Here is a 27,724-nt window from a genome sequence, read left to right as displayed (position 1 = left end):
CCCTGGAGCTGACGCCCTGAATTTGGGCTTTTAGCTTACTTAACTGTGAGGAAATAAACTTCTCTTTGTTAAAGCTATCCACTCGTGGTATTTCTGTTACAGCAGCACTAGGTGACTAAGACAACGCGTATGCCCATGTCACAGCAGGTGCTGCCTCTCACTGAGTTGGGTTTTTACTGAAGTGAAATGGCTACATATTCTCAAAAGGGGAGATGTACTTTTTGGCAATTTAATAGATTAAACCTTAGCCTCCTAAGGTTCGTTGCCTGTGGTTCTTTGTTTTACAAATTCGATAAGAATTACATTTATGAAGGCATTTTTTTTTTAAAGGAAGTTTTCAGGGCTAATAACTTTCATCAGTTTTCACCCAAAACAGTTTTGACTGGGTTCAGTTCTGAAGTACCATGCAACTATTTGAATTTTAATAAAGATGACAGTATGTTAACTGACTTTTCATTCAATTTTTCTGGTGTCTGTAAACACAAAACAATATCTATTTTAGCTTTTGGAGCATAAATATGGAATAAAAATTACTTAAAATTAGAAAAAGTTGCTAATAAGTAAAATGTGGATGTCATCTCCATTCCTGTCAATATATTTCCATTCCATCCCCTTTGACTCTATGACACAAATTCATTTTAGGGAAATACGTACGATGGGAATATAAATCTGCATAGGTGTTCTTTTTCTCAGTAATGATAATTACGTTCAACATATTCTTTTTTAGTTGAAATGCCAATCTCGCATCAATTATATAATATAATTAAAACCTAGATCATTAGGTTTATCAACTCAAATGCAAGATAAACTGGAATATAGTGGAACAACAATCACCCATTTGATATATGGATCAAATAAACCAGACGTTTCAGCTCTTATGTTATCATAATTTGAATTTTGGCACTATGTTCTTAGATTCAAAAAAAAAAATTCCTGCTGATTAATAAAAACAAAAAAGAATTTGCTAAGTATTTCCAGAAATAGTACTGAATGGGGAACCTTCTAAAAAAGGCATTAATGCTAAGCTCAATTAACTTCAGTAAAAATTTGTATTTTGTTTTAAGGTTTCTAGATAATAAATTCAGTCATGGTACATTATTTTAAACATACTAGCAAATCTTTTTTTAAAGAAGAACTTAACTTCCTTCACATTTGTCTGCGGTAATAACGCCTTCTGAGCCTTGAATTATGAGCACCTATTATTTTAATTTGCACCCAATTAATTCTGTTTGTGTTCCAAATTCAACTAAAAACTTCAATTTATCAATGTTCTGAAGCTCATATCTTTAATAAATTAAATGTATCTATTGCCATGAAAGGGGTATTCAAGCAGCATAAAAATAAGAACCATGTTACAAAAATTAATTGGCTTTCACATTTTGATAACTAAATTTTCTTTTAATTGTCTACCAAGTTTTTTTCCCCTCTACTATGGAAACTAGTCTTTTGACAATTTTTAAAGTTAATTATTTTGAAACACAGTGTGTGATTTATAGAGGTAAAAAATACGACCTGTTATTAAAAGTCCCATGATATAGAGGATGTGGGAGCATAAAGGAAAAACAAAAAGTATTGAAACCCAAATTGAAAAGGAGAAAAGTAAAACATAAGACACATTGTAAAAAGAGTATTAGGGCAAAGGAACTGAGCCAGAATAATAAAACAATTGTTTTTATATCTTTTTTTAAGAATGTGAAATGAGTGTAGTCTTCATGTCAGCAAGAAGTACCAAGTACCAACAAAGGCTCATTAGCCACATGCTGATGGCGAGTGGTTTCATAGTTGTTAATTTAGACTACTCATGTTTCATTTTGCATATAACTCAAGAACTTACCATTGGTAAGCAAAGGCTAATCAGTTTACATTAAAGGAAAGTAACCTGTTCCTGAATAATTTGGCATAAACCAAAGTTTGTTGTTGTTGTTTAAATCTGGCTTATTTAGTGTGTTCTTTCGCTTTTACTATTTTTTTAATCCACCAAAGTTCCTCTGTAGTTGGGAACCCAAGTTTTAAAACAATGTGACAAAATTGCTCATCTAACAGTTTTGGCTTGCAAGGAGAAAATAAGGACAATTTTAAGAGCAATGCTTTATAGATGAACTTAAGAAGCCATAAATTGCTTAGACATGGTACACACATATAATACATGTGCATATATATATATATATATATATATATATATATATATATATATATATATAAGTTTCAGGGTGGCACAGTTAAACACTCAGCTACTAAGTGAAAGGTTGGCAGTTCAAATCCATCCAGAGGGCCTTGGAAGAAAGGCCTGATGATCTACTTCTAAAAAAAACCCTACGGAGTGCAGTTTTACTCTAAAATACATGGAGTCAGAACTGACTTTACGACAGCTGGTTGGTTGGTTGGTGCATATATGTTAAATATATCATGTCATACCTATATTTTAAAAAAGCATCTATTCATAGAGATGTGCTATATTTAATGAGATTCATTGATGCTGACAATTTTATTACTACAATTTTTACTTTTTATGTTAAATATATTATATTTATGTATCAACTAAGTATATCAATTTTAGTTTTTCTTCAAACAATTGACATATGGCAGCACTAATCTATAACTTTGAAGTCAGAACTCCTGAGAAAGAAAAATAACTTTTACTTTTCCCCCATGGTGACTGAGATTAAGACAAGAGTTTGCCGTTACCTTCATATTTTTTTTTTTTTTCATATAGGTAAATATGTATATTAAAGCAGAATCCAGGAAAATGTCCGGTAATTTTTATATTACTGTTTTTTTACTTTTTTGAAGAGAATTATTATTTTTATTCAATGTATTTCTTTTCTTGTGGTAAATATGTATGCATCAAAACATTTGCCATTTCAACAATCTGCACAAGTACAGCTTAGTGACATTAATTATGTTCATTGTGTTTTGAAAAGAGATGATAAAATCACCTCTCCTAGTTTTGAGATATTTGTAATAGGACTTATAATATAAATTATACTTCAAAATTTATCTGAACTGAAAAAGAACAGAGAACTTTGTGTCTGCAAAAACAAAACCAAAAAACAACTCCGTAAATGCTATGTATTTGGGATGATGTACACACATAATTTTTTTTTTACACACATAGCATAGACTTACCAGTTCTCTGGGACCATATGGCTCACAGAAGGTGACAGCGTTGCCATGCATAATTGCCCCACACTGTTCTCCAGTCTCACAGTTGTTACATTCAACCCTGCGGGAACACAGAACACATTCCCAGTCTGAGAGGATAGTATATAGCACAAGACGGTTTATTGCTCAGATAACAAAAGAGATAACAGTTATTGTTATTCAGCTCAAAACAACATTTCGAAGGTGATAACGGAGACTTGAAACCAGAAAGAACTGAATTTAAATTCCAGTCCTTGCACTTAATGGCTGTGTTAGGCAAGTTACTTAACATCCCAAAGTTTCTCACCTGTAAAATGAGGATAATAATACTGATGCAATCTCATTTACCTTTTAGAGGATTAAATGAGAAAGTGCTTATAAAATACATAGTACAGAACCAGTCTCATAGTAAAAAAAAAAAAAAACTGCACTGCTCTCGAGTCGATTCCAACTCATAGCGGCTCTATAGGACAGAGTAGAACTGCCCCATAGAGTTTCCAAGGAGCAACTGGCGGATTCAAACTGCTGACCTCTTGGTTAACAGCTGTAGCACTTAACCACTACGCCACCAGGGTTTCCAGTAAAATAAAAAAAAAACCAAACCCAGTGCCATTGAGATGATTCCGACTCATAGCGACCCTACAGGACAGAGTAGAACTGCCCCGTAGAGTTTCCGAGGAGCGCCTGGCGGACTTGAACTGCCCTCCCTTTGGTTAGCAGCCCTAGCACTTAACCACTATGCCACCAGGGTTTCAGGGTTTCCAGTAGGGACCTAATAATGGCAGGTGTTATTATTACCAACAATTACATAGAACATATACTGTGTCCAATGAAAAGATGTCTGTAAATATTAAAAGATAAGCAAATTAATATCTATTTACATAATGAACAAAAATAAAAAATCCTTTGCAAATTTTAAACTTTTTTTTAGTTATGGTCAGGGTAAATGTTTAGAAGAGCCATCCTCAAATAAATTTGTGTCTATACATTCTTCTATGCTAAAAATAATTGAATCAGATTTTATTTAATCCACACACTAATATACACAATAATTAATATTCACAAATAATAATGCAAGCACATTTTGGATACCGGCTTATTTACATTAATCTTGCAAGTAATTTTATTAGTTACTTCACTATATTACTGCAAAAGGGAGTGGTTAAAAAACCTAAGGACAGCATCTCAAAAAGGAATTTATTCATGTCTTTATCTAGTAGAAGTTGAAGCTATTCATATCCTAGATTTGACTTTGCATAGTTACAGTAACATTTACAATGCTCTGCATCAGTGACATTTCAACCCACAGTCATTACATACCTAACATGTAGAAAGAAAGATCTATGTTTCCCCTGTCTGAACCTCAAACCACTTGAGAGCTCTATTTCATGCGGAAAGAACATTTTCAGAGACTTTCACATTCCAGGTGCCAAACATTGTGGAAAGGGCACTATGCCCTTGGTTTCATTATGCCCTTTCAGCTGTTTGCTGATTTCAGAGAGAGAGGGAGTAGGAACTCCCACCCTAGTAAGAAGACGACGAAACTGTGAAAAGAGACCAGGTAGCCCATAAAGCCAAGAGGCAGAAGCACAACAAGTAAGTAACAACTAGGCAAATACACATTAGTCCTGCATATGTGTACAAGTACATGTGTACTACATGGAATAAGTGATTGGCATTATTTTAATCTTTTGAGCTGTGTTCTCACACAAGAATTTTTTTATGTGAAATTAATGATGTCGGTATCTCAAAAGATCATACATCTTAGTAAAACCAAAACCAAACCTGTTGCCATCGAATTGATCTGACTCATAGCGACCCTACAGACAGAGTAGAACTGCCTCATAGGGTTTTCAAGGAGGCTGGTGGATTCAAACTGACGACCTTTCGGTTAGCAGCTGGGCTTTTAACCATTGCACCACCAAGAGATTTGAATTTTCTCTTGATTACTGTGAAGCAAGATTCTAATAAGTCCTTGACATTAGACTAGACATAGCAGTAGCTTCATGAAGGCAACAAACTTGTCTCTCACTTGCCATTTTATCCCCAGCATGCTGTATTCCATAAATACTTGTTGAATGAATGAATATAAGACAACTTCATAAATTTAACTATTGTTAAGGTCTGAGGGCTAAAGCACTTAGATAGTGCCTTGCACATAGTAAGCATGAAACAAATGTTAGCTGTTATTATTTATACCATTTTTACTGTTGATTTTTCATGGACTTCTACCATTTTCAACTGCTTCAGAACTGGTATATGAAAATTCGTTTTCCCCACAGAGAACCTAATACATGAACTTTTTGTATTGTTTTTCTAAAGCATACATGTAATTTCTTCCCCAAGGAGTATGGCTGGAATAAAAGTACAGAGAAATAACACAGAAATTATAATGAGCTTCTTACTTTAGTGAAAGATAAGGATTATTTGTCTTCTAAGTCATTACGAGATGACTTGAGAAAAATATCAACTTGGACAGAGAAAAAATTAAAAATACTCAAACCTCACAATGGCTATCTGCCATTTGCCTCTAGTGTCTCTAAGCTAAAGGCCTCATTGTTGCTGTCAAGTTTGAGGCCTGCTGTTTGAATTCCCATAGCAAGCATTCTATCTATAAATATAAATTAGCAGTTCCCAAATCAACTGTATATCAGAAAATTAATATCTATATGAAATACAGATATTATATTCCCTCCCCCCCTCCATAGATTTTATTCAGGTGGAGCCTGGATATATGTATACTGTTTAAAGGTGATTCTGATATAGATGGCCTGTTGTTGCTGTTGTGTACCACTAAGCTGATTCCGAGGAGACAAAGTAGAACTGCCCCATAGGCTTTACCAGGCTATACTCCTTATGGGAGCAGACCATCAGGTCTTTTCTCCCAGAGAGCCGCTGCTGAGTTTGAACCACCAACCTTATAATTAGCAGTCGAGTGCTTAACTGTTGCACCACCAGAGCTCTTTATAGATGGTCTAGAGACTGGTATTAGAAAACCACTGAATAGATGATAGATGTTTGATATGTTTGGAGAACCACTTCTATTTTGTGGAATAACAAGAGATAAAAAAAAAACAATAAACATAAGAAAAAAGGAAACAGATACAGCTCTTCTCTCCATCTGGCTCAACAACTCCTCTAGACTTTCCTCTTCCTTATAATGCTTTATAGCTCCAGAAATTTAAAATTAAATGTATAAAAGTACTGATATTTTGTTAGAGAAACTTAGAGATGTATAATTATCAGACATGACCCACTGGGTTGCTACTTGGAGGTACAATGGCTTTACCAAGGATTGATGGGTCAAATCCCTTAGCTTCCTGCCAAAGTCTTTTAAATGTCCTTTGCTTGAATTCTTCACAGTCCGACTGGGTTTGTCAACATAATTTGTTTTAATTTACCCTGAATGCCCATCCCTCTAGGTGGTCAAATCCGACCTTCTCTTAGCTGTCAGTGGAGTTATTTATTCATTCATCATTCATTAATTCATTCTTGTACTTAACAAACTTGTTTTGAGGACCTACAGGCACTGTGGTAAGCTTTAGTGGTACATGAGCAAATAAAATACTGTCGTTTTCCTCAAAGAGTTTATATTGCAGACAGAAAGGTAGAGAAGTAAATACACAGTGACAATACAATGTATCAATCTAATGATAGCTATTTATTGCATTCTATTATATGCCACATACTCTAAAACCCATTTAAATCTCTCAACTTCTCTGTAAGATAGTTATCAGTACCTCATTTTACTAATAAGAAAATTAAGCTTCAGAGAATTTAAGCAATTTGCTCAAGGTCACACAGCTCCCAAGTTGACAGGGTTGCAATTTGGACCCACAGCTTGCTAACTCTAAAATCTATGATATTTTCCAGGCTCCTTTTTCCTTATAACAGGAGTATGCACCAGTTGTGATGGTACCTGTCTCAGACTGGGGAAATAAGGAATACCTGCCAAAGGACATGGTCCCAGAACTGGTCTTGAATGAGAAATAGGGTTACTCAAGCAAGGAAGAAAGGTGAGAGTGTTGTAGAGCTTAGAAAACACAGAGATTATAACGTAAGAACAGTGTTGGTACAGTGGTTCAGTATGGCTGAAATCATGCTAGCCCCTAAAGAAGGGTGGCAAAAGATGGGGCTGGAAGGTGAGGACCAGGTCATAAAAGGCCTCTTGTGCCATCTAGCAAGTGATAGGTACTATGCTAGGAACAATGCCTCAATTTATTCATACAAAATCCCCTGCTCCTATTTTTATTCCCATTTAGAGGACGCTAACACTGAGATATAAAGAAATCAAATTACTGTTCAAGGTTACACAGCTAGTAAGTTATAGAGCTGGAATTCAAATTCAGGTTATTCTGTTTCCAAAGTCATGATAAAAATTCAACTTTCAGAAAAAATTATTCTAGCAAATGATGGATTGGAGCTAGAAAAGATCGGGTGCTATTGATGTAATTCAAGTTAGATATAAAAGTGCCTTAAAATAAGATGGGCATGGAGATACTCTAGGGTATCACTGTTCAACAGTAATATGTCACATGCGTAATTCTCAATTTTCTAATGCTACATTAAAAAAGAAGAAGGAACAGGTGAAATTAACTTTAATAAAAAAAAAATTTTCTAATGCTACATTAAAAAAGGAACAGGTGAAATTAACTTTAATAATATATTTTATTTAACCTTATATATTTGAATTAGTATTTTTCACATGTAATTAATATAAAAAATTATTAATGACATAGTTTACAGTCTTTTTTTCATACTAATCTCAAATCTTAGGGTACATTTTATACTCACAGCACACCTTAATTCAGACTAGACACATTTCAAGGACTCAATAGCTATATGTGACTAGTGGCTACCATACTTGGTAGCCCAACTCTAGAGAATTACAGGACTTGGAAACTAATTCCTTTCTGGATATGCTGACAATTGGAGATGAGCAGCTGGCACTGATGACGTATCTTAAGTTCAGGGAAAGGAGATTGGGACTGCCATTACAGTTTAGGATCTGGTTGAAATGGCGGGAGTGAATATCATTAGAGTGAGTAAGCTATCAAAAGTGAGAAGAGGTTCGAACATAGATTCCTGGATTGTTTCTTAGTCTGGGTTCTGGAAAGCTCCGACCAGCACCATGACCCTTTGCTGTGTATCAATTCAAGCCTTTCTCCATTTACTTTTCCATCATTATTGGCAATGGGGTTCATTTCTATTTATGTTCTTAAACAACCCATGCTGTCCATCAAGGTGACTTTCCTGATCTTAATATTTTTTTCTATCCATTAGTTAAGCATCTACAACCACATACATGAATGTCATTATCATAAAAGAAAGGAGAAATTATAATTTCAGGATGAACACGATATCCTGGTGGAGACCAGACAGTACAAACATCAACTGGTGGTCATGGCTTTCCAGAATAAAATAGTGACCCATGTCAGGAAGACGAGTGGTGAATTCAGAAAACCTACATATATAAATAAACATCCAAGTTCCAAGGAAAGTCATTCCTGGATCACTCCAGAATTTAAAACAATGCCTAAGTGCCTAAGTGCTCTCTCAGTCCTATCCTCCTCCCTTTCTCAGAAACCCTCTGTGTCTAACAATTTAACTGGGGCGAGTGAAGTTAGGGCCTTAAACCCAAAGGGTGTTCACTGTTAAGGCTGCTTGTGTTATGAAATCCTACTCGTCCCATATGGGAAAGTTCTATAAGTTCCTAGGAACGAGGCCTCAATTTACTGGATGCCGAGTGGATCAATTTTCTTCAGGCTCAGAACAACAACAACAAAATGCTGCTGCTTGTTCCTGACATTTAAATGTGTGGCCTTACACCTGCATTTCTCCTGCTTCCTTATCCTCTTATGAAAATGATGGGCTTTGTAAAGTCAGGTAACATATTTTTTAGAGGTTTGTGGGAAGAAGGAAGTTTTAAATGATCCCAGTTAAAGAGACTTCTGTTTTTCAATTTAATAAGAAATATGACTTCCCAAGCTAAGGATTAGAAATGAATTGCTTCTCTGGTAGTAAAAGTAATACTGAATGTTTCTCAAATCTGATTTATTTTTCCAGTATGAAAAACAGAACTTAAAAATCTGACAAATACCATGATGCATTATGTGAACTGCCCACCTCAAAAAATATTCTGACATGAACAGTATGATTAAAAGGCATTTTAAGGGAAATACTTGCTATTCTCCAAGACCATGCACACCATGACCATCCTGAATTTATTAAAATGCCGCTGAGTTTCATCACCCCCTCAATTTACAAATGATGAAACAGGACCATAATTCAGGTTCCCTGACTTCTTGTCAATATTCTTCCCACTCCGCCCTAATGCAGCCAATAGGAGTAAAGAACTCCAATTCTATTTTTTTTAAAAAAGGAAAAAGTACATTTTAAAGGGTATTTGTCATCATTTTTACTGTCAAAGTTTATTTTGAAAACCTACAGTGACTTCCTTAAAAGTTACTTTTCCATTTATAGGATAAAAGGATTTTGTTTTTGCTAATGAAAATGTACAAAATAAAATGTTAAGAGTGAATTCATTGGACTAAAGTACATAACAACCTAATTCAATATTCCTTTGGCTATGTGCATCCTTAGATAATCCCTCACTTTCTATTTTGTATATACACTACTTTTTTTTTTAACTAACAAAAACATAAAAGCATCAGTAAATGTAACGACAGGTACTTGCTGACCAAGAAAAATAGGGTCAAACCATGAACATAAAAGAAAAAGAAATGCTTTGGCTTTATACTGAGGTTTTGTTTTTCATTATAATGAGCTCCTTGGCCATTCTGAAGCTTGTTAGTTTGGTATCAGTTCTATATCTTCTTTTTTTTTTTTTATTATGTAGGTGGCTGTTTTGCCTCTGGACACAGAATTATATTTGATGTGCATTTGAGCTGTACAGAGTACACTTCTGTAAGCATAATTATGTTTTTGATCCTAATTTTAAAATTATTTGGCATGAAAATATGCCAAAGCCCTATTCGGTAGGCACAGAGAAATCTAAAGTGAGATGTTGCTGGAGCCTGGAGCCCCCACATTCTGCAGTGACTCACACAAGGCTGTCAGGATGCAAGACAGTGGAGGAGGATTAATGAGGAAATTGAGCTTCTATGCACAACTGGAGATTTATGAATGGCTAGTGGTGACATCATCCCGATAACAATAAATAAATAATTGAAATATTATTTTCTCAAAAGCAGTCTAATGACATAGCTCATTCTTCTTTTTAGATCAGAGTAAATCACTCAGCCTGTAGTCAGGCACGTTGCTGAAACAGGTTAATCACCTGGAAACTCTTCGACAATCAGTTATCATCAAATTCTCATTTGAGATACATGCCATTTGTCCCCAGGACCAAGGCCATCGTATTATCTACCCATAATTTATTGCCTCTGAAGAGGCCAGTGTCTGAGGCTCAGCCCCAGAAGAAGCAATCTGGCATTCTATGAGCCAGAATTGTCTATTCACCAGCATTTCTAAAGGAAGATACTAAAACCATTTTAACAATACTCTTTTCTGATTATAAAAGGTAATAGATGTATTGTAAAATGTTCTTTAACATTGAAATAAGGAAATAAAAATCTCTTCTAATTTCCTGACCCAAAGATAATATGTCTCTGTAGCCAGGCACAGATGACACCCTGACAAAATCTGACCTGTGAGTTTGCAAGGTGAGGCCAGATCAGGGACTGGAGAATCCACCACTGTGACTGGAACCCTGCAGGAAAGGTGGCTGGCTGCTGGGAAGTCAGCTGACTTCTGGAGACAGTGGAGTTCTAGTCAAACCTCAACAACCAAAACAATCAACTTCTCACCATGTTTTATAATGAAGAGACTATGTTTTACTTAAAAAAAAAAAAAAATACGGCATGATTATTACAAGCAATTTACACGATCATTTTCACAAAAGGTAAGAAGCAGCTTTAAAAAAATAAAAAGTAAATTTCAAAAGTCTTACTTTCTTTGTACATGTGGGATATATTTTAGAAAAATGGTAAGAAAAGTTCAGAATATCACTCTCAACTATGTCAGGCCTTTTTTCTAATCCCTAACACACGCTTTAAACGTGAACATGACAAACTCCATTTATAGCTCATTCTTTCTCATTACTTCTCACTCAGGAAGGTAAGAGAACTCTTATTTCACTAAGGAGTTTAAAAATTTGATCTCTTCTTTGTTAACAGGCACAAAGACAAATATTATTTGAGTTAAAAATAAAAACCTAACCCAAACCCACGGCCGTCGAGTCGATTCTGACTCATAGCAACCCTATAGGACAGAGTAGAACTACCCCATAGAGTTTCCAAGGAGCACCTGGTGGACTTGAACTGCTGACCCTTTGGTTAGCAGCCGTAGCATGTAACCACTACGCCACCAGGGTTTCCTGAGTTAAAAACAGCCCCTTTAAAATCCTACTACTACGCATGATATTCTGACCTCCCACCATGGTGAATTCCACTACATGCTGCTTGGAGAAATGTTTTCCTACTTGTTTCAAATGTAACTAACTTTACTTCCATTGAATGAGCTCTTGTTTCTGTCATCTGAAACAGAGATTAAAGAAGGAAATAAGAAGCCTCCAGATTCTATTTTATTAGTGGGACACCTCCTTTCGATTGTAGATGAAGCTTTTCTCCAATGCAACTATACGGTGGAAAGGAAAGGGGAAGACGGCTAGAAAGGAAGGTTAGAGGAGAGGGTTATAATACGAGAAAAAGAAGTTATTATGAAAAGAGAAAAGGGAGAGAGACAGTGAGAAGAAGTGAGGAACTCAAGAGGAAGTGAGAAAAAAGGTAGAGACAGCTGCATATAAGATCAGAATATTGGACCATTAAACCCCCAATATGTAATCATAATGCCACAATGCAAAGAAGGAATGTTATTTTAGACATTCTGGCAAGGGTAGGTCATCAGAGAAAACATTTATTTTGCCTAACTTTTCTCACCTATTCACAATCTCTTGTAGTCATCTGCTTTTGGAAAAAAAAAAAAGTAAGATTTATGTTACATTGCTTAAGTGTGTTAGGTCACATGTCTTCTAAGTGACTATCATTACAAAAAGTTCCTTGGAAATCTTCAGCAGTGGTGTGGACCTTCTGGTGGCCATGGTCAGTGCTGCCCCTTTGCATAGCACTGTTTCCCAGGCTCACTGGCCACAGGCCACTGGCCGTGAAGCCAAGTGGATATACTTTTTTCCAATTTCTTTCTCGGTGACATTGTTCATCACTCTTACTTCTTTTTTGATTATCTGCAAACTCCATTTACATTCTGATTCTCGCATTTGACTAGTGAATGGTGGAGTCCTCCCTATTTTGTTGTTGTAAGGGGCTCCAAGATACTAAACCAAAAAAAAAACCAAACCCGGTGCCGTCAAGATACTAATGACCTACAAATTGGTTTGACTGCTTGCTTGACTTCTTTTGTCATATAGGCTAAGCTATTAATCACTAAATGTTGCTCCAGTTAGATCATTTAAAAAAAAAAAAACCTATTGATGCCAAGTCGATTCCAACTCGTGGCGACCCTATGGGACAGGGTAGAACTGCCCATAGGGTTTCCAAGGAGCGGCTGGTGGATTCGAACTGCTGACCTCTGGTTAGCAACTGTAACTCTTAACCACCCACCACCAAATATGAAACAGTGAGGTTTTAGGGCTGGTGTGATCTCCAGTTAGGCCATCCCACTCCCACTGCCATCCCATACCAACCCTAAAATCTCACTATTTTATATTCTTTTTTCGGACTTCTTTTTCCTTAAAAGAAATGGAGTTTAGTAAGCCAAACCACCTACGTTTCTGCTCCATTTCAGACGAATTGCTTTAATAAATCAGTAATAGAGAATATCGGAGGCAGTGGAGTCTGATCTCTTATTTCTCTGGTCTTGTAAATTGATCTTTTACATATAGAAATGGAAATGTTCTAGTTTTTTTTTCCTTGATTCAAGCAATCCCATGTAATGCCAGCCATGGGTTTCATTTTCTTAGCTATAAATCGTGAGGCTTTCTGTGTCATAAACCAGTTGATGGAGGTCTTCATGTATCATAGATCTGAGACAACTTCATCTGTGTCTTTCTTCCTTATATCTCATGTCCCTTTTGACATCACAACTCACTCAACTAAGGTGCGTCTTCTGAGGAGTCACTCTTGTCATTGCTGCTCTCTGCTGAATCGGGCATCTCTGCTATTACTATTGTTCTATCATTGTGCCGGAGGGGAAGCATCTGTTGTCATCTATTGCCATTTTTCATCATGTTTTCTAACAGTCCCACATTTCCCACTAGAACATCAGAGCATGGTGCTAATACAGCTTCAAATGTCTTCTGTGATCCTCAGAAAACATGCATTAAAGCGGTAATCTGTTCAAGCAAAACAAAGGTTTCTCCTTGGCTTCGTAATTGCTTGGAGGATAAAGATACTTCTTAAGAAAACTCAGTAATTTTTAAGAATTCGCTCACTTTTTAGTTATTTTAACTCTGTCTCTTTCTGAATTCTTTTAACACCAAGTGATGAATCAAAGATATCTTCTATTTCTTATTATTTTCTCACTGCTTTTCTTACTATTGTTGAATTTTTTTTTATCGAGCTGTAATTTAGACACAGGGAAATATACAGCTCTCAAATGACAGTCTTTTTTTTTTTTTCAGTTTTCACTAATGTGTACATCATGATGTAACCTAGACCCTCTCAAGATATATAACATGCTCCTCACCCCAGAAAGCTCCCTGATGCCCCTTCCAAGTCAATCATCCATCCCTGAAAAAACCATTGATCTGATTTCCATCACTTTAGATAATTTTGCCTATTCTACATTTCATATAAGTGGAAGAATACAGTATGAACATTTTGAAACTGGTTTCTTTCATCTGACATACTATTTTAGAGATTCATCCAGGTTGCTGTGACAATCAGTAATTCATTTCTTTTTATTGCTGAGTAGTATTCCATTGTAGACCATATGATTGTCCAATTCAAAATGGTCCATATGAATCCATTTCAGATCACTAATGCCTAGGATATTGATGTTTTTGTGTTTCATTTCATTTTTGATCATTTCCAATTTTGAATTGGACAATCATATGGGCTAATATGCTGGGAATGAAACAAATTGAAGAGGAATGGTGTTGCATTCATCAATAAAAGGAACATTTCTAGTTCTATCCTGAAGTACAATGCTGTCAGTGATAGGATAATACCCATATACCTACAAGGAAGACCAGTTAATACAACTATTATTCAAATTTACCCACCAACCACTAAAGCCAAAGATGAAGAAATTGAAGTTTTACCAACTTCTGCAGTCTGAAATTGACTGAACATGCAATCAAGATGCATTGACAATTACTGGTGATTAGAATGCAAAAGTTGGAGGCAAAGAAGGAGGATTGGTAGTTGGAAAATATGGCCTTGGTGATAGAAACAATGCCGGAGATCACATGATAGAATTTTGCAAGACCAATGACTTCTTCACTGCAAATACCTTTTTTCACCAACATAAATGGTGACTGTACACATGGGCCTTGCCAGATGGAATACACAGGAATCAAATAACTACAAGTGGAAAGAGATGATGGGAAAGCTCAATATCTTCAGTCAGAACAAGGCCAGGGGCCGACTGTGGAAAAGACCACCAATTGCTCATATGCAAGTTCAAGTTGAAGCGGAAGAAAATTAGAACAAGTCCATGAAAGCCAAAGTACAACCTTGAGCGTATCCCACCTGAATGTAGAAACCACCTCAAGAACAGATTTGACACACTGAACACTAATGATCAAAGGCCAGATGAGTTGTGGAATGACATCAAGGACATCATACATGAAGAAAGCAAGAGGTCATTAAAAAGACAGGAAAGAAAGAAAAGACCAGAATGGTTGTCAGAAGAGACTTTGAAACTTGCTATTGAACGTCGAGTCACTAAAGCAAAAGGAAGAAATGATGAAGTAAAAGAGTTGAACAGAAGATTTCAAAGGGTGGCTCGAGAAGACAAAGTAAGTATTATAATGACATGTGCAAAGAGCTGGAGGTAGAAAACCAAAAGGGAAGAACACACTTGGCATTTTCCAAGCTGAAAGAACTAAAGAAAAAATTCAAGCCTCAAGTCGCAGTACTGAAGGATCTACAAGAAAATATTAAACAACGCAGAAAGTATTAAAAGAAGATGGAAGGAATACGCAGAGTCACTATACCAAAAAGAAGTGGTCGATGTTCAACCATTTCAGGAGGTAGCATATGACCATGAACTGATGGTACTGAAGGAAGAAGTCCAAGCTGCATTGAACGCACTGGCAAAAAACAAGACCTCAGGAACTGATGGAATACCAATTGAGATGTTTCAACAAACAGACGCAGCACTGGAAGTGCTCACTCATCTATGCCAAGAAATTTGGAAGACAGCTACCTCGGCAACTGACTGGAAGAGATCCATACTTATGCCTATTCTCAAGAAAGGTGATCCAGCCAAATGCAGAAATTATCAAGCGATATCATTAATGTCACACACAAGTAAAATTTTGCTGAAGACCACTCAAAAGCAATTGCAGTAGTATGTTGACAGAAAACTGCCAGAAATTCAAGTCAGATTCAGAAGAGGACTTGGAACCAGGGATTTCATTGCTGATGTCAGATGGATCCTGGCAGAAAGCAGAGAATACCAGATGGATGTTTACCCGTGTTTTACTGACTATGCAAAGGCATTTGACTGCATGGATCATAACAAATTATGGATAACATTGCAAAGAACAACTGGAATTCCAGAACACTTAATTGTGCTCATGAGGAACCTGTATATAGGTCAAGAGGCAGTTGTTTGAATAAACAAGGGGATAATTCGTGGTTTAAAGTCAGGAGAGGTGTGCGTCAGGGGTGTATCCTTTCACCATACTTATTCAATCTGTATGCTGAACAAATAATCTGAGAAGCTGGACTATATGAATAAGAACAGGGCATCAGGATTGGAGGAAGACTCATTAATAACGTGCAATATGCAGATGACAGAACCTTGCTTGCTGAAAGTGAAGAGGACTTGAAGCACTCACTGATGAAGATCAAAGACCACAGCCTTCAATATGGATTATACCTCAACATAAAAAAAAAACAAAAACAAAGATCCTCACAACTGGACCGATAAGCAATATCATGATAAACAGAGAAAAGACTGAAGTTGTCAAGGATTTCGTTTTACTTGGATCCACAATTAACACCCATGGAAGAGGCAGGCAAGAAATCAAAAGATGCATTGCATTGGGCAAATCTGCTGCAAAAGACCTCTTCAAAGTGTTGAAAAGCAAAGTTGTCACTTTGAAGGACCCAAGCCGTCGTGTTTTCAATTGCCTCATATACATGTGAAAGCTGGAGGATGAAGAAGGAAGACTGAAGAAGAATTGATGACTTTGAATTTTGGTGTTGGCAAAGAATATTCAATATACCATGGACTGCCAAAAGAATGAACAAACCTGTCTTGGAAGAAGTACAATCAGAATGCTCCTTAGAAGCAATGATGGCGAGACTTCATCTCACATACTTTGGACACGTTATCAGGAGGGATCAGTCCCTGGAGAAGGACATCATGCTTCGTAAAGTAGAGGGCCAACGAAAAAGAGGAAGACTCTCAAGAAGATGGATTGACACAATGGCAGCAACAATGGGCTCAAGCATAACAATGATTGTGAGGATGGGGCAGGGTCGGGCAGTGTTTCATTACGTTGTGCATAGGGCCACTATGAGCCCGAGCTGACTCAATGGCACCTAACAACAACATTTCATTGTATGGACTTATCATGGGTTGTTTATCCATTCTCCAGTGAGGAGCACCTGTGCTGTTCCCAGTTTTTGGCTATGAGCTATACTTCTTTTTTTTAAATGATTAAGTTTTCTCTCCAATTATGTGAAATATTGGTAGTGTTTATATCATTCTAAAATATTTTAATTCATAAAAAGGAACTATAAAACTGTGAAATATACGAGTAGTAACTGCTTAAAAGAAATGTTAACGTGATGAAACATATTTGTGGTTGTTTACATTCCTTCTAAACATAGTTACATGAGGTTTTTATTCCCATCTATTTTTTGAGGGCTGGTGGTAGGGCTGTCTCTATATGACTAAGACACGACTGACTGTCTTCAGTAGAGTAATTGTACTGAGCACACTTGATAATGGGAAGCTGTCGGCAGGGCTGATAAATTGGTGTTGCTCCATCCACATGCTCTCTCACTCGCTTGGGTTCTATGGCACATTTGAATTGAAGAAGCCCAGAGATACAGGGCATGTGGTCCAGCAACAGGGCCAAATTAAAGTGGAGAAGCTTCTCTCATTAGTGAAACTACCCAAGCCTGTGCTGTCACTATGTTCCATGAAGGGGTTTGTGGTTCTCGTCACCTGTAACTTCTCATCTTTAATTGAAACAAGGCAATCAGAAGCAGCTTGGAGAGTGAAGAGATAAAGGGCCCCGAGAGATCTGGAGAGCAAAGAGCAGAAGGAATCTAAGCCTTGCATCTCAGGGAGGTAGAATGACTATAGCTCCATGATAGCAGAGCAGAACATGGCATTACAAACATGCCCATGGCCCAGCAGCAGAACAATTTCGTGTCCTCAAGCTAGGGTCAAAAAAGAGCCACTGCCGTGGAGGAGTGGTTAGGACAGAGACTAAAGCTGTCTGCGCGGACCAGTGAACATGGACTAGACAAGATAATGGAACACTCAGTGGATACCTGCAGGAATAGATGACTGGGGGACCACAATGCATTCCCACCTTCCCCCTGCTTTTGCACTAACAGGTGCCCTGAAACTTAGCTAAGCAACAGTAGAAAGGGAGAGGACAAACCAGAATTGACTGAAATTATATTTCTAACAACCTGGTAGAAGGGGAACAATAAAAAGAAATTAAGTCCAGTTATGGAAGAACAGAGGTCCCTGAGTGGCTGAAAAGGTTGCGCTCAGCTGCTAGCACAAGGCTGGCGGTTTGAATCCACCTAGTGGTGCTGCAGAAGAAAGGCCTGGCAATCCACTTTCATAAGATTAAAACCTCTTGCCATTGAGTTGATTCCAACTCATGGTAACCCCATGTGTTACAGAGTAGAATTGTTCCACAAGGTTTTCTTGGCTGTAATCTTTATGGAAGCAGTTTGCCAAGCCTTTCTTCTGTGGTGCCACTGGGTAGGTTTGAACCATTAACCGTTAGGTTAGCATTTGATTGCAAACCAAGCTCCATAAGATTACGGCCATTGAAAACCCTATGTGCAGTTCTACTCTGACACGCACGGGGTCACTGTGAGTTGGAATCCACCAGACAGCAACAGGTTTAATTTTGATTTTATGGAGGTAAGTTTCATTTTTCTGATACCCAAGTTGGTGAAGAGAATTCATAGCGCCACACTTGTATAAGCATAAATAATTTCTGGAATGACTCATAGAAACTATTAACAGTTGCTGCCTTTGGAGAAAGGGAATACAGCTCACGTGTGGGAGGAAGGCTTGCTTTTTATTGTGTATATTTGTGCATTAGTTGGGCTTGTCACCAAGTACATTTATTAATTTTTCAATCAAATTGAGTATTTAAATTAAGTAGTCATTTTTTTTTTTAGTCAATACATTGAATATTGAGTTTATATAAAAAAGAATTTCTTGATTCTAGTCCAATTACTGTCTTAATTCCTCCTTTTCCTTGTCCTTAAAAATTATACATTAAATAATACTTATGAAGCTTTTAGAACCCACGGGAGAAACAAGTTCATAGAAGTAGCACATTTTTCTCTTGTGGCAAACTATTTGGTGATGTATTTAGTCATGGGATTTTGGCCACAAGTGACATACCCAGGCACTTTGCTTACATTTGGTGGGTTTTTAATTATCCTGTGATGTAAAGATAATCAAAGAAAATGTTATAAGGGTTGAAAATTATGTGAGAAAATATGTCCCAAGAACACAGAGGCTTCAGGAGAGTGAAAACTGCCTGAGGTTCCAAAACAAAGTGGGGCTTTGTTACTTTATTGAAAATATTTCACTGGAATCTGACTTAAGTGGGTGTTGGGAATTTTTACCTAATTTTAAGGGGTTCAAGACATGTAATACTCTCTTCTCTACTATGATTCTGCCATAATGCTATTTGCATTTGTGTATGTGTGTGTGCGTGTGTGTGTATGTGCATATGTGTTTCTGTGGTATTACACATAAATTTTGATGTTTGTTTTTCATCCAAATACTATGAAGAAAGACTTAGGGACTAAGTTAAATAAATTAGCTGAAGACTATTTTAATTTTGTTAAAGGTGCCATCAAATCAGTTCCTTTATTCACCTTCCTGCCATGGGTGATCCTGCTGGTATTTGAGTACCGGTGGGGGCATAGTTTCCAGCATCACAGCAACACGCAAGCCCCCGCAGTACGACAAATCAACATATACGTGGGGGATTATTTTAATAGTGATTTTTCTTTTCATTATTATATCTGGGTTTAGAGGGGACAAGTAGTCCAATGTGCAAATATACCACAAGAGGAAGGAAGAAAGGGAGGGAAGAAGCCAGGAAGAGAGGAGCAGAAGGCTGGAGTTAACATGTATTGAGCACCTACAACACCCCTGGCATAATGTCAGAGCTTTTCATACTTGTTATCTCATCTAACCTTAAAGAAACTATGTGAGGACAGGATTGGTCCCAGTTTTACTGATAAGAAAACAGGGCCCAGAGAGGTGAAGCAGCTTTTGGCTTTTCTCAAGGTACAAGGCTGGCAAGAAGTTCACTTGAGTCCAACACAGACTGGCCCAACCTCAGAGCCTCTGCCACTATCTGATGACAGTCATCTCTCAAATAATGAAAAGTTCACAGTTTTTTGTTTTTATTTTAATCTTAAAGAGGTTAAGTGAAGGAGATCATGGGCAATAAGGGATGAAGTAAAATTACTCTGATGCATATTTGATATAAGACAGGAGTATTTGCCTTTTTAAAGTTAAAAATGATTTTTTTTAAAGTAGGAAAAACTATAGCTTAAGAAAAAAGGACACAAAATCCATAACTTTAGTCAAGAAAGCATATTTCAGATCAGTCATAAAAATGGGTGAAGTAAAATCAATCACATTTTATTGATTTAAAAAACAACGGAATTTTTACCACATAAAAGTCACATTTTGTATTTGTCAAGAAAACTCATTGAGGAAGATAAATTAGCTTGACAGAAATGAACTTGTCTTGAAAGAAACAGATCATTTGATAACACCTATTTTAATGGAATGTAAAAAAGCCAAATGTCAGGAGTAGAGAATTTTTCATGGGTAGGTAAAAGATGTCTGCTTATGAAGTTTTTTTTTTTTTTCTTTTCTTAATATTTTCAATTTATTTTCAGAAATTCATATTTAGGATATATTCAAAGAGAAGTAAAGTTCTGTTGATAAATTGTCTCTTTAGATGGTATATAAGTTATAAGACTTTGTGACACTAGTCTGATTTTTTTTTTTATATATATACTATCTAGGCCTATATTCCTTGCTAAAAAGACATAAAAGTTCCTTTTTCTAGTACTCAAGCACCAAATCTCTCTATATCCACATGTCATCTTCAACACGCAGGCCAAGAGCCACTTTCTCATATGCACGTGAAAGCTGGTCAATGAATAAGGAAGACAGAAGAAAAACTGATGCCTCTGAATCATGGTGTTGGTGAAGGATATTGAATATACCACGGACAGCCAGAAGAATGAACGAATCTGCCTTGGAAGAAGTATAACAAGAATGCTCCTTAGAAGCAAGGATGGCAAGACTTCTCACATACTTTAGACATGTTATCAGGAGAGACCAGTCCCTGGAGAAGGACATCATGCTTGGTAAGGTAGAGGCTCAGCAAAAAAGAGGAAGACTCTCAAGAAGATGGATTGACACAGTGGCTGCAACAATGGGCTCAAGCATAATGATTGTAAGGATGACGCAGGACCAGGCAGCATTTCGTTCTGTTGTACACAGGGTCACTATGAGTCAGAACAGATTTGGTGGCACCTAACAACAACAACATCACACTTAAGGATTTCTATCCTGGATTACTGATTTTTTTTTTTAATGTATTTTTAGTGTCTCCCCTTCTAAACTAAATGCTACTTGAGAGAAGGAACCATATTATTTATTTATTTACTAAATAAATAGAATAATTGTCACTAGATAATTGTTGAACAAATAAACATATACAAAAACAGGAATATCATATGCTGACATTTAAGGATGAAACGGCTATTCTTTCAGTCTTCAGTATTGGTCTGATTTCAGTTGCAACTTGAAATTTTATATTAGGCTTTCTAGTTTGTCTTGAACTCTTAATTGTCTATGTGAAACATTTAATATTATAGAAAATCCAAATTCAGATATTCCCCCAAATTGTGCAAATTGACTGGAGCTCTGGGTCAATGGACCTATTCCTCCAAAGTCAGCAAAAAATACAGCAAACTGCCAACAAATTCATACATCGATTTATGTATTCAAGAAGTTTTTAATGAATTTTGGTTCATTTCTTTGCCCTCAAAAATCCCATGGAGTCACACCTAAACAGCCTTCAAAGAAGAGACTAGATGACCTAAAAATAATTTGTAAGTATGACAAAAATCACAGGTCATTTCAGATAAACCATTCCCTTTCTTTCATTCTGCAAAAATGTAGTTATTAGATACATTAAAGCATAATATTTTCTTTGTAAATAACTTGGACAACGGAAAGAAAAATGTCTACCCACACCCATGGCTTTGAGGGACATACAGATTTTGTTCTTACAGATGTCAAGAACTAGACATCACGCAGTCCATGTTAAGCCCAGCTCCACAGTTTCCACAATTCTCACTGATACCTTAGCGCCGAAAAGCAATTTAATTTTAAGTAGCTGTTCCTAAAGAAGAGTCAGCATTATTTTTTTTTAATTAAATAAATCAAAGTGAAGCATAGTCATGTAACTTACCATATATTTGGATTCAATCGCAGTTGGTGGTAGGAGTCAAAGTCATCTCGTAGGATAATACTGTCACTGTGTACTTCAGCTAAAGGAAAAACAAAGTACTTAGAAAAAAATTGTACTACGGCAATAGATTTTGCTAAACAAAAGTGTCGTCATACTGCATTTACCAAGCATATCAGTATCTTAAATTAAAACTGAATTTTAAATGAGCAGTTGAGTATAGTTGTTTTGACCCTGAACTAAGGGATAAGAGAAAAGGTTTAGCTGTTTAGACACCTGTTGTTGTTGTTAGTTGCCATTAAGTCAATTCCAAATCATGGCGACTACATGTGTGCAGGGTAGAATTGCTCCACAGGGTTTTCAAGGTTGTAATCTTTTGGAAGCCGATTGCCAGGCCTTTCTTCCAAGGCACCTCTGGGGAGTTCAAACCACCAACCTTTCAGCTAGCACTTAACTTCTCGATGTCCAAACTGGAGTCCCCGCACCACCCAGGGACTCGTCTTTTAGACACCTAGAAGTCTGGAAACCAGAGCTCCCAAAGAGAAGCCTACCAAACTATCATTGGGTATGAGTGGCAGGAAGGCCAAGGTCAACACTAACCTACAAGGAAAAGACACTCAGGACTTGTCTCTCATGTTCTCAACATACACATCCATGGCTTCCAAGACACTGCCCAGAACAGATTCAGTGTCATTTTAAAGCATGTTAGGGGACAGAGCATTCTAGCCATTTATTGCCAGCTAAAATTGCGAATATTTACTGACCCATTTCCCTCTTCTCGTTGCTATTATCTCTCCTGCTCTGGTTCTTTCTCTCGTAACCTATATTCACTCATTTTTTATTTAATATGTTTTAGTTTGTTAAAACTTTTTTTTCGCTGAACTGCATAAGAGAATTTATCTACATAAATAAATAAAACTCCCACAGAAAGTCATATTAGGAGTCAGGAGGCATGCCAGGAACCATCCATGGTTTTAAATATATTATCACTGCACTTGAGATTGTGTTCACTATCTGTTTTTAAGCTCTAGAAGAACTTTCGGGATGCCAAGAGCAAAGAGTGATTCATCTGTAGAGTACATGCTATTTCCACTGAAGGGGTAGGCAAATAAAAACGATTTCATGGCCAGCTTACAATACAAGTATGCTCATTTGTAAGTATGTGTGATAAATGATAATTACTTCTACTCAAGTTGTAAAAAATTAATTTAGTACTTAAAAGATCCTCTCATCTGATTCCCATGATTTGCTTAGAAAGTCTGTCTCAGCTAATCAAGATTCTCTGTTCCTTTGCAATCTTGTCTGAACTAGTTAACATATGCTTTGTGAAAAAATTAAAAGCGTATCGTCCGATCAATAGGAAACTACTCAAGATTTATATTTTTTTCTAAAGAGATATTTTACGTTTTTTGGCTCACTCAAAAAGAATTCTCTGACATCATTGGGCAATTAAAATCACCTCCAAATATCTAGAAGCATCATTTCAAATTCTCTGTGGTGACATCACCACCTAGAGCAGTCCCAGTCCTCTTTGAACCAGGTAGGCCAGCAGGTAAGCACATAATGAAGTCACCGGAAACCAGTGAATCAGCACGTATGGAGAGGAATGGCTGCTGAGACGAAGCCTTAGGCACGCAAACAGGGGGAATATGGATTTACACTGGAGAGAACGCTGCGATTTATTCTGTGCATGGGAGTGATTTAATGATGCCTCTCAGCGATTAGCTGCAGTGCCTGAAATGCCTACAGGGTGCAGTTCTCTCAGATACTCAACCTGGCGGAGACCTGGCTGGGCCACTGCGGGTCACCAGCCTGTCTCAGCTGCCAGAAGGCATGCTTCTAAGCGCCTACGTTTGTCTGCCAAATAAGAGAAGCCCCAAGCTGTAGCATTACATAAAAGTAGAGCTTCTCAAGGCAGATTTTCCAAAGAGAAAAATAAATTAATTGGGTTTATAGGTTGAAAGGAAAAACCCATGAGACAAATAACTGACCTATCTGGAGGTCCCACAGTGAGAGACATCTAAAAAGGCTGGAACCAGCTAGTAAGATTTCTCTTCCTTCCTATTAAATAGAGTAGCGTAGGAAGCTGCTTGTAAAGCAAGTCTTCACTGACTCAAGTGAGAAATTTAACTCTTAAAGACCATCTATTTTCTAGAGAATTTTTACAAAAGCTGTTGGGTAAGCCTTAGTGGTTATTTTTCGAGTGCTTATTTCCAAACACTTATATATCATTTACCGTACACTTCACAAATACAAATTCATTTAGCCCTCATAAAAATCCTATAAGGTAGATAATATTAGTACTTCCATTTTATGGATGGGGAAACTGAGGCACAGAAAAGGTTAAGTAACTTGCACATGTCACTTGGCTAGTAAGTGGTGGAGGTAAGACAAAACCAGGCAGTTTGGCTCCAGAATATGTACTCTTAATCACTACTTAACACTGCCTCAAGAACTCTGGGTCACTAAATACATAAAATACGTGGTACTATGAAAAGATCATGAGAAGAATGAGAGGTGGTTACTTTACACGGTGTCATTTAAAAAAGCAGACAGTTACTTAAGCAGTTTCATTTTTTGGAGAAATGAGCACATTATTTCTCCTTCTACAATGCAGTCCTAATTTCAAATTACCTTAATTCCTCCACACTTCCCTGAGCTGCCATGTTCTACTATTTATGGTGGGTAGCGGATCGGAGAAAAGTCAGCATTAGAACACTCTACTAAAAGGTCACATCTGCTCCATACCCAGCAGAACCTCAAGGGTGAGGGTACTAGCAGGTACATGAGCCCCTAGCTGGGCAGCATGATAGCCGCCTCTGGAAGGTACTGTGTTCAAGGATAATCTGGACCTGACTCCAAATTTAGTGAACAATTAATGAAGCAGAGAATGCAAAATTTCCTCATGTCTGTAACATTTTCCCACATAGCCAGAGGGGTAAAACAAGTAGAGGCTAATGACTTCAGGGTCTTAAATACTTACCTAGATGTGGGTGCATAGTGGCCTCTGTTGGAGCTGGATCAAAAGATAAAAAAAAGAAAGATGAGTGATAAGCAACAAAAGCAAAATCCAGGAATAATCATAAATAGTTATAAAATTCAGGTCATACTAAACAAATCGAATTTCAGCTATATATGAAAATTTTCATTTCTAGCATGGACATTGTTGTGTTTATCCAGCTGTGTCAGATAAAAAATCCAGACAGATTTTTACCTTATTGCTTCATACGATATATATGTTCATTTAGTACACATTGAAAATTTCTGTGCTAACTTTTCTGAAACAGACTCTGTGAAAAGTGTCACAGATAACAGTTGTTAATATCTTTCAGTGCACACATGCAAATGCTCTGGATTATTGCCAGTTTATGGAGCTCTCAAGAGAAATAGAAGACTGTGTATTTAATGATCTTGTGTTTTTCGCAATGCTTATTGGTTAAGTTTCCAGAGAGTTCTACAAACATTTACTGAAGGTTACGTCCAATTAAAGATTTTTTTAAACAAAAGAAATACATGCCCATTATTGAATAATCAAAGGCAAAAAAATGGCAGAATGATGTATGTTTTCTCACCAATATCACGCTGCATATGAATGTGCTAATTTGAAGCTCCAAGGAAAATTTAAAGCTAAATTTGTGAACTAGATGCAAAAGTAAGAGAATTTATGTTGAAATAGAAACTTCTCAAACTACAAATCAATAATAATGATTTTACACATTTTCTTAACATGAATCAACATGCAGACGATTTTAATCGTAACTGAGAGCATTATCTAAATTGAATGCAAAAAGTATAAAAGAATTTGAAGAATGCCTTGTTGATACTGGTAACTTTGGAGTTGCTTTTCATTTTATGCAATACCTGTGAATCCATGTTAATAAGACTAAGTTGACACAAGACTAAGTGAATTTACTTGACTTGGACAGATGTAGTTTTGAAATTAATATGCTTTTACTATAAAATTAAATCAATTTTCTAAAAAGATGAGCAAATTTTGTCAATGTGGGTATGGATATTAAAGGGGAATGACTTTTTGATACTCAGTTCAGTTACTGGAAGACTTTTAAGAATGTTTGCAATGAGTGGGTATGTAAATCCACTTTCGATTGTAAATTTTTTGAAATCTTAATACAGATCAAGTATTTCCAATAATTGAGATGTGCTGTAAGTGTAAAATACACACCAGATTGTGGAGACTTAGTATTAAAAAAGAATGTAAAATATCTCAATACTTTTATGTTGATTACATTATATTTAAATGTTTTACATATTTTGTGTTAAATAAAATATATTCTTAAATTAATTTCATGCATTTATTTTTGCTTTTCAATGTGGTTTCTAGAGTATCTAAAATGACATATATGGCCCACACTGTGTTTCTACTGGACAGTGCTGAGCTAGAGCTAGTAGGGAGATCTGTCCTGCACATCAGTTAGGGAATCATTACCAGACAAAAGGTAGTGGAAGTCATAGAAGAAGACCAAGTAACCCAAGAAGAATGTAGAGTATAAAAAGAAAAGTGAGGTGAGGAGGAAATAAACACTTAAGGAACTGGTGGAAGAAGAAGAGCTAGTAGCAAAGGAAACTGAGGAAGAATGAGTTCTATTAGGGAAATAAGGAAAAGAGAGAAGGGTTGCAAGGAGAGGCCAAAATAGCCTTAACAAAGCTAATAACTATGGAGAAAGTTTTACTATCAAAGCACTGTGCTAATCAGAGTCTATAGATGACCCCAGGGATTTGGGGCTCAGAGGCCTTACTCTTAATTACCGTGCGGACTACTGTTTCAAGAAAGAGAGAACATGAGATTCTGTAGCACCTTAGAAATGAAGATGGTAAGATTTCAACTTGCTTGCTTTGGACACATCATCAGGAAAGACCAATCAGTAGTAAAGGACATCATGCTTGGTAAAGTGGAGGGTCAATGAAAACAAGTGAAACCATCAATGAGATGGATTGACATGATCACCTAACAAGGTACTCAAACATACCAATGATCATGAAGATAGCACAGGACCAGGCAATGTTTCGTTCTGTTATACATAAGGTCTCCATGAATCAGAACAGACTCAACAGCAACTAAGAACAACAACAATAATGAAGGACTAAAACGAAAAGAGATTTTTCCTTGTCTGTTTTGCCTTGTTTCTAAGATACTATGGGAGTTTACTATGCCCAATATTAGCTATTTTACAGAAGGGATTCTCTGTATTCATGGGATAAATTGTTAGGGGTAGGAGGGGGAACATGGATATATATAAAATATGGAACTTCAAAAAACTGTGAAATAAATTAGATCAATTCAATGCAGGAAGACTTACGGTAATTATCAATTTAAAATATTTACTAGCCAGTACAATGTTTAGATTCGTATAATAAAATATCGGCGGAAACATCAAGAAAGTTGCCTATTTTCTTTTAAGTGACTCTGGTGACTAAGACCTGGACCCGATAAAGAGGATAAATTATAAAATGCTTTACTCTAATCTCAAGAAGTTTCCACATCAATCCCTACCTTTTCTAAATTATTTTGGCATCCAGCTTCTTTCACTGCCCTGCCTAATCATTGGGTGACGGGGGGTTATTTTAAAAAAAAGACCCACTAATCAGAATCTCTAGGGTTGGAAGCCTGGAATGTGTAGATTAAAAATCTGCCCA

General features: G+C 36.7%; 1 protein-coding gene across 1 annotated transcript in view; it reads right to left on the bottom strand.

Moving 5' to 3' along the window:
• RELN (reelin) overlaps window positions 1-27,724 on the bottom strand; it is a 525,949-nt gene that overhangs the window by 253,940 nt on the left and 244,285 nt on the right. The window contains exons 5-7 of the mRNA XM_064289885.1: window positions 25,053-25,085; window positions 22,073-22,151; window positions 3,127-3,223 (exon numbers count right to left, since the gene is read on the bottom strand). Coding sequence (XP_064145955.1) covers window positions 3,127-3,223; window positions 22,073-22,151; window positions 25,053-25,085 — 209 coding nt within the window. The remainder of the gene's footprint in view (window positions 1-3,126; window positions 3,224-22,072; window positions 22,152-25,052; window positions 25,086-27,724) is intronic.

Source organism: Loxodonta africana, chromosome 8 (genome assembly GCF_030014295.1).
Source record: "Loxodonta africana isolate mLoxAfr1 chromosome 8, mLoxAfr1.hap2, whole genome shotgun sequence".
Classification (NCBI taxonomy): domain Eukaryota; kingdom Metazoa; phylum Chordata; class Mammalia; order Proboscidea; family Elephantidae; genus Loxodonta; species Loxodonta africana.
This window is presented reverse-complemented; position numbering and strand designations above follow the sequence as displayed.